The sequence below is a fragment of the Neolamprologus multifasciatus genome, chromosome 18, assembly GCF_963576455.1.
Source record: "Neolamprologus multifasciatus chromosome 18, fNeoMul1.2, whole genome shotgun sequence".
Classification (NCBI taxonomy): Eukaryota; Metazoa; Chordata; class Actinopteri; order Cichliformes; family Cichlidae; genus Neolamprologus; species Neolamprologus multifasciatus.
In genome coordinates this window covers 1521850-1534768 of record NC_140456.1, presented here as the reverse complement: position 1 = coordinate 1534768, position 12919 = coordinate 1521850, and the positions used below count along the sequence as shown (strand labels likewise).

General features: G+C 47.6%; 1 protein-coding gene across 5 annotated transcripts in view; it reads right to left on the bottom strand.

Annotated features, from left to right (window-relative positions):
* rasal2 (RAS protein activator like 2) overlaps positions 1 to 12919 on the bottom strand; it is a 60757-nt gene that overhangs the window by 9726 nt on the left and 38112 nt on the right. For all 5 annotated transcript variants that reach the window (XM_085140597.1, XM_085140595.1, XM_085140596.1 and 2 more), the window contains 7 exons: positions 12612 to 12718; positions 8855 to 8967; positions 3829 to 3982; positions 3463 to 3561; positions 2729 to 3283; positions 2203 to 2347; positions 814 to 958 (listed from right to left, as the gene is read on the bottom strand). In XM_085140597.1, coding sequence (XP_084996723.1) covers positions 814 to 958; positions 2203 to 2347; positions 2729 to 3283; positions 3463 to 3561; positions 3829 to 3982; positions 8855 to 8967; positions 12612 to 12718 — 1318 coding nt within the window. The remainder of the gene's footprint in view (positions 1 to 813; positions 959 to 2202; positions 2348 to 2728; positions 3284 to 3462; positions 3562 to 3828; positions 3983 to 8854; positions 8968 to 12611; positions 12719 to 12919) is intronic.

The window sequence follows — 12919 nt, the reverse complement described above, 5'->3', positions numbered from 1 at the left end:
ACTCACTGTGACGTGTTTGGTTCAAACAACTAACAGCAGAATGAGCCTTTAAAAGCACATTTAATATTGTAAATGGCCAAAAGTCCATCTGAAATTTTGCTAGCAGTTTTTACCAGAAGTCCCGACCGATTCTTATTCTTCACCGTCAGGTTACCAAACCAGGCAGCGATACAAAAAGACGTCACAGATTCGATAAAACTTCTATAAAACAAGGATAACATCTCAGATGAGACATTAAAAGATCTCATTTTCCTTAAAAAGATTGTAAAGCCTGTCAGCAAGTAAGAAGGGTCTTCTCAAATGACTTCATCACTAAAGAAGTCAGAGCCACAGGCCTAACATCATTCAGTGCCTGAGCAGAACTGCCCTCAGCAACAGGAGCATGTTTCCACATCTTACTGTCTGCAGCTCTGAAGAAAGTGAGAAGATGTGGTGAAAATCCCACTCAGCTGATCAGCAGACGAGTGGGACGAGTCCTGTCCACAGACGTTGTCAGGTCCAGGACTCTTACTCTTAGTGTGTCTGAAGAGATTAGCTACCCACCCCCCCAATCAATACAACATGACAACATGATGGGGGAGTGATGGTGCTGGTCTGCCCAGAACAGTCAAAGTTCTCAAAACGAAGGTAAAACTGTTGAGACTGATGTTAGTCAGAGGTGAACCCCTCTAAGGTGATATTACTCGTCTGTAGCCCTGCCATTGTTTTCATACCAAGCCAAGCTCTTTAGGGGGTGTTTGAGAGAAGTTTAAAGTCTTCTCTCAAACACCCTCGGCTGTTGGGACCCAGTCGTACCAGTCGTACCAGTCGTACCAGTAGGAGTTGATGATCTTGCAGAAGGCCAGCTCGCAGCACATCTTCAGGTTGCTCTGATGTTCGGCCAGGTCTCCGGTGGAGCATCGGCTCGGGTCCACCTCGCAGTTCTCGTCCGACTCGTACAGAGCTTTGATGAACTCGCCTGCAGACACAGACGGACGAGGCATGAAGACAAACGGGCGAATCAAACCCCGCCCACACAGGAAACAGGTTTTTAATTTACTGGACACGTCTTCCCTTCATACTCTTAACGTTTCATGAGTCGCTCATTCTTCCTGTTTGGAGGAGCCACCTGTCCCACTGCTGTTTCAGAGTGAAACGCAGCCAGGTCCAAACCAGTATGAATTTAAATATGAACTGGAGCGACTGGTTTCACCTTGCTGGCTCTCTCATTAAGAGCGAGGCCTTCACTGTCAGCAGAGAAACTCTGTATTTACAGCTTCCATCCTCGTTAATCTTTAACGAGTCGCTGTCTGAACCTGATGACTGTTTAACGGGCGACACGGCGCGATGACACGCCTCGGCGAGCGCGAGCTGCAAATTTGATGAGCTGAAAATACGACAATAAAAAGTCGCCGTGACAATCAAACGCCTTTAATCGATGGAACCTGCCGAGGAGGCAGGAACTTATTTCTATTTCCGGAGATGAAGCTATAAATATTTTAACGAGGGCGACGCCGCTCGTGTCTTTGAAGCGTCTCCCAGTAACAGTTTGAAGAAGCTTTATTGGTTTGTGATGACGGCGGGTCTCAGCTGGTCTCGTCTCTTCACAGCAGAGCAGAATCAGCCGCAGGAGGATGAGGATGATGCAGCAGAGCAAACACATAATTAAAAATATTTAAAAACTCAGTCTGCTGACAAAATCTTCACCGACTTTCTTCTTCATGTGTTTTTTCTTTTTCGTGGCGTCAGCTTTACCGGCGAGGTGGCGTCTGCTCTGTGCAGCAGCTTTGCATGACTCACAGTTCATAATAATCCTCCTTTATCTGACACCAGGTGTACAGCTCCTCGGTTTATCCTCTGTCTGAAACAAGCAGCTTTAGCTCCTCCTCCTTTAAACCAACTTTCAGAAACGGCGGGTGGGCGTGGCTTCTGAGATTACTATAAAAGGATACCTCATGTCTATGACATCGTACGAATCCAAGAGTACAAAAAACTGTGTGAAACTGCACATTTAGTCAGAGGAGCTGCTCATAACTCTGATTCATTGATTAGATGCTAATTAATTATCAATAGAGCTGATTATCGTTTTTAAGACCTCGATTTGAATATTTTGGGTTCAATAACAGTTTAAAAATTCACAGGATAAACAAGGTGACTCCGCCCACCAGACGGCAGGTTACAGGTGTGCGTGCGGTCGCGTGCACGGGTGTGTGCGAGGCTCACCGAGCGCGTCGTGCAGGTATTTCTGTCCCACCAGCTTCAGATACTCCTCGATGGCCTTGGTGGCGAGCGTGTTCTCCCTGAAGATCAGGACGTCGTGGTCGGCGCATCGATCCACCTCTGACATCACCAGGTCTGTCAGGAAGTCCTGAGGAAGAAGAGGCGGAGATGAAGAGGGCGCCATCATAGTTACAACATTGGTGCATTTACAAACGCTGCAGCCTCGTCTGTGATCCATGAAATGAGCTCCACTGATCGACTCTGTTAATGTTAAAGAAGTAATCGAGTAAATGTGCATATGGATCATTTATGGATCATTTACTGAATCTGAACGGATTTACTGGGATCATCGAGGATGGGAATCCTCCGGCAGCATTTATGGGAACGCCGTCGTGTTTGGGTCTGATTTTCTGCTGTTATGCTGATATTCAGGAACCCGTGTGGAGGCGGGTCCAGAGCGAGCGCTACCTGCCGTTTAAACCTCTGGGCCGACATGTTTAGCTAACAGGAAGTCGTGGCTGATCCTGACCTTTGCCCTGCCCGTGCTCTGCAGGATGTGCACCAGCGCGCACGCCATCTCCTCCTTGTTCTTCACGCTGATGACGGGTTCGAGCACCGAGCACAGCATGGTGTAGTTGTTGGTGACGAACTCGGCGAACTCCTTGTACTGCTCCATGGGCAGGATGGAGATGGTCTGGAAGCGCGACTTGATGCGGATCGACGGCCCGCCGCCTTTGCCCTTGCTGGTGGTGGGCGTGCTCACCGGGTACCACTTCTCCACGAACTGCCGGCCCGTCACGCTCGCCACGGGGATGTTGACCAGGCCCACGTAGTTGTTCTTGTCCTTTTTCTTCTTCTTGTCCACGTCGCGGTAGATGTGCACGGTGATGCTGTGCACGCCGGGCAGGCTGGAGAAGTCGAAGTACTCGCCCCAGAACAGGCTGTCGTGGCGGGTCTTGCTGGTGGTCCGGGCGTACAGGACGTCGTCCAGACACAGCTCGCAGAAATATTTCTTCTTAGGCGGCAGGTCTTTGGCTTCGATGATCCAGAGTCGCAGCAGGTTCTCGGCGCGCCGGCAGTTGTCCTGCGAACGCAAAAACACCGTTTGTTAAACTGCACAAACTAACGGACCGCAACTGCAGTTCCTCTGATGGCCACTAGAGGCGTTACAGCAGGAATATTTCCCCTTCACAAAAACTCATGGGTGCAGCAGCAGGACAGGAAGTCGGCGTTGACCTGAACAAACTCTAGAGCTCGTCTCACCTTGTTGGGCTGAATCGTCCTCCTCAGGTTCTCCATCCACTTGTCTCTCTCTGACGCCGACGTGCAGCTGAAACACTTGCTGCCGCCCGAGTACGTCACCTGACGGGTGAGACAGAGAGGGAGGGTCATTGAAACGACCAGGGGCGACTACTTACAGCTACCTGCTCAAAACATATCTGCTCTTTTCTAGATCTTTATTTATTTAGCGCTCAGAGAATCAAACTCATCATTTATCAGTTTTGTGGAGTCACAACGAGCAGCATGGATCCACTTCAGGAGCGTCGGTAAAAACGAGCGCTGCCCTCCAACACACAACAATTACTTAGTTAATCTTCAGATTGAACTGAAGCGCAGACATCGCCTCACCTCGAAGCAGAACTCCTGTCCCAGGATGCTGCTGTGCAGCGGCTTGATGAACACGTCCTCCTCCATGCTCAGGTCCAGAGCCTCCACCGCGCTGCCCGGGCTCAGCAAGGACTCATGGGAGCTCGACTCCTTCAGCTTGGGAAGCACGCGAGATCTGGAAGACAGGAAGGAGATGGAAAGGTAAACGGATGTTAGGGCGACTTTAAACCACAGGGGGCGCCGCTGAGCCCGGCACGCGGCGCCACCGGCTTCACCAAACTCCACCTGAGCCGAGAGCACCTACGAAAAACAACCACAGAACCAGGCGAGGGGGGGGCCCCAGAGCATCCCTCCCACCTCGACCCTCTGGCAGACGCGCAGCAGCTCTGGTCGCCGCCGCCGCCGCCGCCGCGCTTCACCCACACAGTCCAGCAGCCGGTAAACAAATGCTGAGACGGCCAATCGCATCCTGCCTGCGGGACCGTAACCGTGGCAGCGGCCCCCGCCGGGACAGCCGGCGCTTGGCAGCGAGTGTGACGCAGCGAGGAGCGTCTCGGAGGACGCAGTAATGAGGAAGAGCTGCAGCGTTACAGAGAATATCGAATCATTCGATACATCCAGAATAAACTCTGCAGCTCTTCACGGTCACATGACGTCACCGACGCTCTTCTGCAGCTCAGAGCTGATTATTAAACATAAACTGGTGAAGCTGCTTTTACCTTTAATGCTCCGACCGGCCGCTCACATCAGTCACATCAGTCACATCAGTCACACAACTCCTGTTTTTATTTGAGCCTCAAAGTTTTCTGCAGATAAAATCTGAACCTGCGTCTCTGAGAAGCTTCTGCTTCAGATGTTTTACTTCCCTGCTGGTTTCAAATGTTCCCCGAAGCTCATCAAAGGGTCGGCCGGTTCGTAGCCCCCTCCCACACACACACACACACACACACACACACACAGGGATATGACACCAGAGTTTCTTCTGATTGGATCATGAGATGGAGACCCGTCCGTGGAGCATCTGCAGACCACAGCGTGTTGTGTAAGCGCTCTCCTGCTCTGCATGAGATCAGGGGTCATTTTGAGTTCACTGAGTGTGTTTGTGTTTGTGTTTGTGTTTGTGCGCTTTCTCTGCTGATGCAGGGACGACGCAGCTCTTTCTGCAGCGTCACACTGAGAGCAACAAAAACAACGGCGTGAAGTGAATCATCACGGTTTCCTGTGCAGACGTCCAGCAGGAAACTAATCAATGTGATGGAAACGTGTGTGTGTGTGTGTGTGTGTGTGTGTGTGTGTGTAATCCTCCCGCTGTGTCAGATGAGTTACGTAAACCCAGATTACCGCCCTGAGATCAGCAGTGATGCTGTGACATCACATCTGATGCTGAATTAAACGCTCTGACCGTTAAATTCGATCGTCAACGACCTCGTGATTAAAAAACTGCTTTTATTAAAGCTGAGACTGAAGGTTAAACACTGAGCGATGCACGAGCTTCATCATCCACCATCCTGATTGGCTGCAGCTGGAAGCATCGCTGTGCATTTGACTAATCCGAGACATTTGGCGCTGCTTGGCTCACTAACCTTCTGCTCTCCGTCCACAAAGCACCGACTAGAAGAAGCTCTTCACTCGTTTTAAAGCGTCGTCACGCTTTCACTGAATCCAGGTGCACGATAAATAACCTCAGATCTATCTGTAGGTCAGCAGTTCGCCAAGTTTCACTCAATACCGGCGCTGAAATCACTCAAACCTGCAGTTCCTCTGACGTCCACTAGAGGCTCCAGCAGCGAGTCAGGTCTTATACGCTGTTAAAATCCAGCTTTACAGCAGGACTGCATCAAGATGCCGACACAGAAACCAATGTGTGAGCACGCATCGTTTGTATACAGTCTGTGGGTTTGACTTCCTGTCCCGTCAGCTGATTTCTGATCAGGTGTGCGTCAGAGACTAATTCAGGTGGTGGTTGCCTGTGGTATTACAATTTTAAAACTAAACCACTACTGAGCACGTGCAGAAGCTGGCACCCAGGAGTGAGAAAGTTTTCACGCTCACGACCTGCTTTAGATCCAAAAACCTGCAGTTTCAGCGCGAGTTCAAACACGAGCAGACGAATCGAGAAGGCGTTTGCTAAGACCTGCCTGGTCATGTGACCTGCAGCCGCAACGCTCCATCGGTGAAACACAGTGAGCCATGTTTCACCAAATAAAAGAGACATAAAACACACAACCTGACTGCTTCTTTGAGTGTCAGCAGAGTGTACACACACACACACACACACACACACACACACACACACACACAGGAAGGGCTGGTCTCCTGCATTAGGACAGAAACCTGATCCACTCTGCTGCCAGAGGAAGACGAGGAGGAAGCACTTACAGGTCTAAGCGCACACACACACACACACACACACACACACACACACACGCACAATCTCTGTCTATGGTAATTCCTGTGATGATGACGATGATGAAGGGCACAGCTGGGTGAATCTATCAGAGGAAGTTTTCAGTTCGCTGAAGTCGAGAACAGGAGACACAGAAATCCAGAGTTCTCTTAAAAGTTTCTTTCCCACAGTGCACCTCTCTGTGTGCAGTATTGGATCCTCGGGGTTCCCGTAGCAACATTATTGAAGCGGCAGCAAACAGCGACGCGGCCGCGCTCGGCAGACCGGGTCACCTTCACGGTCAGACACGTTCTGAAGCTGCTCGCAGATTTATTTTTGGCTGTCGACCCGTCGCGTGGGCTCTGCGACACGACAGAACATTAACTATAACGAGCTCGACTCAACACCAGAGCTCGCGGTGCGGCTTCCTGCGGCTCAGCTCAACCTCAAACTTCATCTGAAACGTCTGTCAGCGCTTCTCCATCGCTCACAAACCCGGAGACTCCCGTCCAAAGACAGCAGGAGTCAGTCAACCAATCACAACGCACCGTTTTCATCTCACACGTGCAGTCCTACCTGAACCGGAGCGATTTGGAGAGCTGAGCTATCCGAGCTCTGTGGAGGAGAGAGGACGAACCATCCATCAGGAGTCAGAGCTCAGAGCTGACTGAGAGCGAGGCTGCGTGTGTGTGTGTGAGTGTGTGTGTGTGTGTGTGAGTGTGTGTGTGTGTGTGTGTGTGTGTGCAGCATTATCCTGATGTCCAGCTGGCTGTCACTCTGTCGGTTATAAAGCTGCACTCAGCACCACGCACACACAGGCTGGGACAGATGTTGTGCAGAGGTTCAGCAAACACTTCCTGGTGTGACACACTTCCTGTTGGCCGTTAAACCTCGCTCAGGCTTGAAGCTCCTCCCACACCTGCATGAATCCAGGAGGAGACCTGCATCTGGCATCTGGATTCATTCCTCACTCACATTTTCCCGTCGTGACACGCGCACGCCGACCATGTTTGTTCTCATGTTGGTTAATCAGGTTATTCGCTGCGGTCTGAAATCTGCCACGCCCCCATTTCTCCATATAAGGAAACACGCTCACCTCGATGCTGACTCTAACAGTGCCGATTGTCTGACGCAGTAACCATGGTGATAAATGCTGTAAAGTGTGATAATCTCGGATTAAATCGGATTATTTTCCCACAAAGGAAAAATAATCTTGGACTAAACTGTCGCTTAAAAAAAGCAGACAGGAAATGAGAGGAAGTGCTACCACAGCGCGTGTGAGGGCGTGGTGGACGGCGTCTTCCTCCTCACTGTCACCAACTGATCGATGGTGTCGAGTCTTCACAGCTGTATAAACCGTCCGACTGCTGTTGTGTCAAATATCTTTGTTTACTCTCATTAAAATCACCAAGGAAACAAACAAAACATTTTTGAATCATATTTTCTCGGTGACACATGGATCAGAGAGGAAACGAGTCATTCACGACTTTCACAATAAGTTTAAATCAAATTTAACAGGAAAACAGAGTCACACCTGGAAGTTTTCCAGGGAAAAGATCTCATGAAAACACTCACACACTCAGGAGGAAACTTTATCTTACAAACCCACCAACCCTCTGCAGTGCAGCAGATTCCAGTAACACCACCTCCAGCCAGTGCTGGGAAGGCTGGGCGGGTTAATGGAAAGAGGGAAAAACCCACAACCTCCAGCATCAGCAGGAGGAGAGACCTGCTAAATATTCTCCGACCCGCCCTCTGTCTGCCTCCTCACGTGTGACAGACGGACGGCGGGCGTCATTACTGGAGGAAACGCAGAGCGACCAGAAGCTGCAGCCAGAGCAGGAAATGAGCTGTAAGATCAGAGTCTGAACAAACTGCAGATCCACTCAAACGAGGCGTCCTCGACTCTGACCCACAGTCAGCTTATCAATCAGAATCAAACCGTCACCGGGTCGCCGAGACCGAAGGAAACCGAAACATCAGGATTCCCAGCAAACCTCTTATGGAGCCAGTTTCCTCCTTCATAACAAACGCTGTTAGAGTCCGACTCAGTCGACCCCCCAGGCCTGAGCAAACCTGCAGTTCCTCCAAAGTCCACTAGAGGCTCAGAAGTTAGTCACCCCCATGTGAAAGGCAGAAGTGATGATGTTTGCTCGTATCAGGGTTAGAAACACTCAGCCTGGCTCGTCTGTGTTCATGTGATCAGTTTACGTTTATAATTCTGGATTTTAGGAACATTTGTCTGTAAATTCATGTAATTTTTTTACATTTATGTTCATTAACATGCGCTGTCCTAAATAAATGAAATTGAACAGACGTGGAAACACACTGTGCAGGACCTCAGTGCCTGTTCCAGCCCAGGCTGTCCTGTTTCTAGCAGGGGGGTCTGAACCGTCCATCTGGACCCTGCAGAACCAGCAGAGAGCCCGAGGTGGACCCTGGACACGCGACAGGAGGCCTGACAGCGTCGCCTCCGGGTGGAGACCTTTATCATCCGGCTGCAGGCGGAGGAAGGACTGTGCACAGACATCCCGTCTGTACCAAGGCTGGAGTGTGTTTATGTTTAGATTTAATGAAATAAAAGACTCAAATCTGAGCAAAGAACAGCTGAAGAACAGCTGAAGAACAGCTGAAGAACAGCTCGAGCTCTGGAGGCGTTACCTGTCGGCATCGGCGGGCCGGATTGAGGGCAGTCTGAAGCTGGTGTTTCTGTCCAGTTTGGTCTGACTCCTCGTCCTTTTGATGGAGCCTTTGAGACGTTTACTGAAAAACCCCTGAAGGAGAAACAGAAAAGGTCAGAATCAGTCACAGACGGTGATTTTCACGAGAGCGGCACTGATCTTCACAAAGACACGTTCAGTGGACTTTCATGAGCGCTGGATCGGTGAGTAATCGCTTCAGATAGTCGACTGTAACCTCAAACCGTCTTCCAAGAATAAAAGCAGCTCCTGTTTCTCCTGATCCACCCTAAAAAACTCTCGGATCACTCAACAGCGTCTCAGACGTCCTTTTTCCATCCTGTTTCTGTCACAAGAGCCTCGCTGTGAGCGATGCTGCTGTGGCTCACACCAAGCTCAGGCTCTGAGCCAGCGAGGTCGTTCACAGAAACACTCGACCTCACAAACTCAACTCACAGCTGCAGTCAAAGGCGGTGGGGTCTGAGTCGTCCACAGCACAGTGTAGTGTTTCACAGGTCGCTGAGCTCAGCGGCGTGTTTGACCAGCACCTGCTGCCCCCTGGTGGCGTTTTCATGCAGGAGAAACAATAAATGTCTTCAGCTCAGCCACTCTGAGACTTTTGGTAGAAGATTCATGTGTCTGTTGTTTTGCTGGTATTAAAAATCACACTGACATACAAACACACCGATACACCCAGGCCTGCTTCAGGCTGAGTGCTGATTGGTTCCACACTGATGAGTCATCCCTGTATCTCCATCTATGATCAAACCCTTCAGCTCTCAGGTCGTCTGTCACAATAAAAGCCCCGTGCAGAGCTGTGGAAGTGAGCGGCCTCATTTCCGGAGATATTAATATCCTCAAACGCATCACCTCCTCCCCCCGTCCCCTGCCGACTCCCTTCAGGCTCATTGGCTCCTTTTAATGCATCAGAATAAAGACGCATTCTGCCAGAGAGCGAGGAACACTTCAAACAGGCCTCCTGCACCCTTAAAAACCGCCACCGCCTCCACCAAACAGCCAATCGCACCTATTGATCACGATTATTGGTCTCTGAGGATCGCTGAACAGACGACTGAAAGCTTCGTGTCACTTCCTCACCACTGATGAACTCCCAGCATGCTCCCTGGCCGTGTTTACTTAAATCTGCGTGAAGAAAAAATAAAAATACTACTATACGACTACGATACTAAAAATACGACCTGAGAGCTGCAACACAAACTCTCAGCACAGAGTTTCAGCTCTGCTTCAAACGGCTAACGACGGGAAAACAGTCGCAGCAGAGCTTCAAACAGAGACGCTGGAAACTAACAGAACAACAGCAACAAAAACAACAGCTGCAGTAACAAAAACAACAGTAACAAAAACAACAGCTGCAGTAACAAAAACAACAGTAACAAAAACAACAGTAACAGTAACAAAAACAACAGTAACAAAAACAACAGCTGCAGTAACAAAAACAACAGCAACAGTAACAAACACAACAGCTGCAGTAACAAAAACAACAGCAACAGTAACAAAAACAACAGCAACAGTAACAAAAACAACAGCAACAGTAACAAAAACAACAGCAACAGTAACAAACACAACAGCTGCAGTAACAAAAACAACAGCTGCAGTAACAAAAACAACAGCAACAAAAACAACAGCAACAGTAACAAAAACAACAGCAACAGTAACAAAAACAGCAACAGTAACAAAAACAACAGCAACAGTAACAAAAACAACAGCTGCAGTAACAAAAACAACAGCAACAGTAACAAAAACAACAGCAACAGTAACAAAAACAACAGCTGCAGTAACAAAAACAACAGCAACAAAAACAACAGCAACAAAAACAACAGCAACAGTAACAAAAACAACAGCAACAGTAACAAAAACAGCAACAGTAACAAACACAACAGCTGCAGTAACAAAAACAACAGCTGCAGTAACAAAAACAACACCAACAGTAACAAAAACAACAGCAACAGTAACAAAAACAACAGTAACAAAACAGTAACAGTAACAAAAACAACAGCAACAGTAACAAAAACAACAGTAACAAAAACAACAGCTGCAGTAACAAAAACAACAGCAACAGTAACAAAAACAACAGCAACAGTAACAAAAACAACAGCAACAGTAACAAAAACAACAGTAACAGTAACAAAAACAACAGCAACAGTAACAAAAACAACAGCAACAGTAACAAAAACAACAGCAACAGTAACAAAAACAACAGCTGCAGTAACAAAAACAACAGCTGCAGTAACAAAAACAACAGCAACAGTAACAAAAACAACAGTAACAAAAACAACAGTAACAGTAACAAAAACAACAGCAACAGTAACAAAAACAACAGTAACAAAAACAACAGCAACAGTAACAAAAACAACAGCTGCAGTAACAAAAACAACAGTAACAGTAACAAAAACAACAGCTGCAGTAACAAAAACAACAGCAACAGTAACAAAAACAACAGTAACAGTAACAAAAACAACAGCAACAGTAACAAAAACAACAGCAACAGTAACAAAAACAACAGCAACAGTAACAAAAACAACAGCAACAGTAACAAAAACAACAGCAACAGTAACAAAAACAACAGCAACAGTAACAAAAACAACAGCAACAGTAACAAAAACAACAGCTGCAGTAACAAAAACAACAGTAACAGTAACAAAAACAACAGCTGCAGTAACAAAAACAACAGTAACAGTAACAAAAACAACAGTAACAAAACAACAGCAACAGTAACAAAAACAACAGCTGCAGTAACAAAAACAACAGCAACAGTAACAAAAACAACAGTAACAGTAACAAAAACAACAGTAACAAAAACAACAGTAACAGTAACAAAAACAACAGTAACAAAAACAACAGCTGCAGTAACAAAAACAACAGCAACAGTAACAAACACAACAGCTGCAGTAACAAAAACAACAGCTGCAGTAACAAAAACAACAGCAACAGTAACAAAAACAACAGCAACAGTAACAAAAACAACAGCAACAGTAACAAAAACAACAGTAACAAAAACAACAGTAACAGTAACAACAGCAACAGTAACAAAAACAACAGCAACAGTAACAAAAACAACAGCTGCAGTAACAAAAACAACAGCAACAGTAACAAAAACAACAGCTGCAGTAACAAAAACAACAGCAACAGTAACAAAAACAACAGTAACAAAAACAACAGCTGCAGTAACAAAAACAACAGCAACAGTAACAAAAACAACAGCTGCAGTAACAAAAACAACAGCAACAGTAACAAAAACAACAGTAACAGTAACAAAAACAACAGTAACAAAAACAACAGCTGCAGTAACAAAAACAACAGCAACAGTAACAAAAACAACAGCTGCAGTAACAAAAACAACAGCAACAGTAACAAAAACAACAGCAACAGTAATATCCTGTGTTCAGTTGCACCAACATTTTATTTACTGATAACCAAGCTAGTTAGCATTAGCATGCCACCCTCCCTTCTGGCTGTGAAAAACTGACGAGGCGTTGATGAGTGATGCCACGACCTAAACACACACGTAACTTATTAATATCAAGTATTCAGGCTTTAGCGCCACCTGCTGGTAACAGGGACTCTGCCTGTGTGTGATATACAGCAAACAGGCGACACATCTTTGTGCTCTGAGGGTGGAGGAACACCAGAGAGGACGACAGAGCAGAGACAGGCCTGAGATCTCTGTGATGGCGTGCAGTAAATAAATACATGCTCAGAGACGCGTTCCCGTTACTCACCGGCACTTTGAACGGAGACGTGTTTGGATTGTCGACTGCGACGCTCTTCTCCGAGCTCCCCAAACCAGAAATACTCCTCCTCCTCGGAGATCTCTCCGAAGAAACTTCTGCAAAGAGAGAGAGAGAGAGGGAGGGTTAACCAGCATCAGCATCATCATCATCAGCTTCTGAGCTGAGCGACGGAGGACAGGTGAAGACGTTCAGACATGACGGAGGACGAGGACAGACGTCGGGTCGCAGATATCTACACCTGTCAAACGTTCTTCCAGTAATCACGCCGCCAACACTTCAAGTCATTTTCACCAACC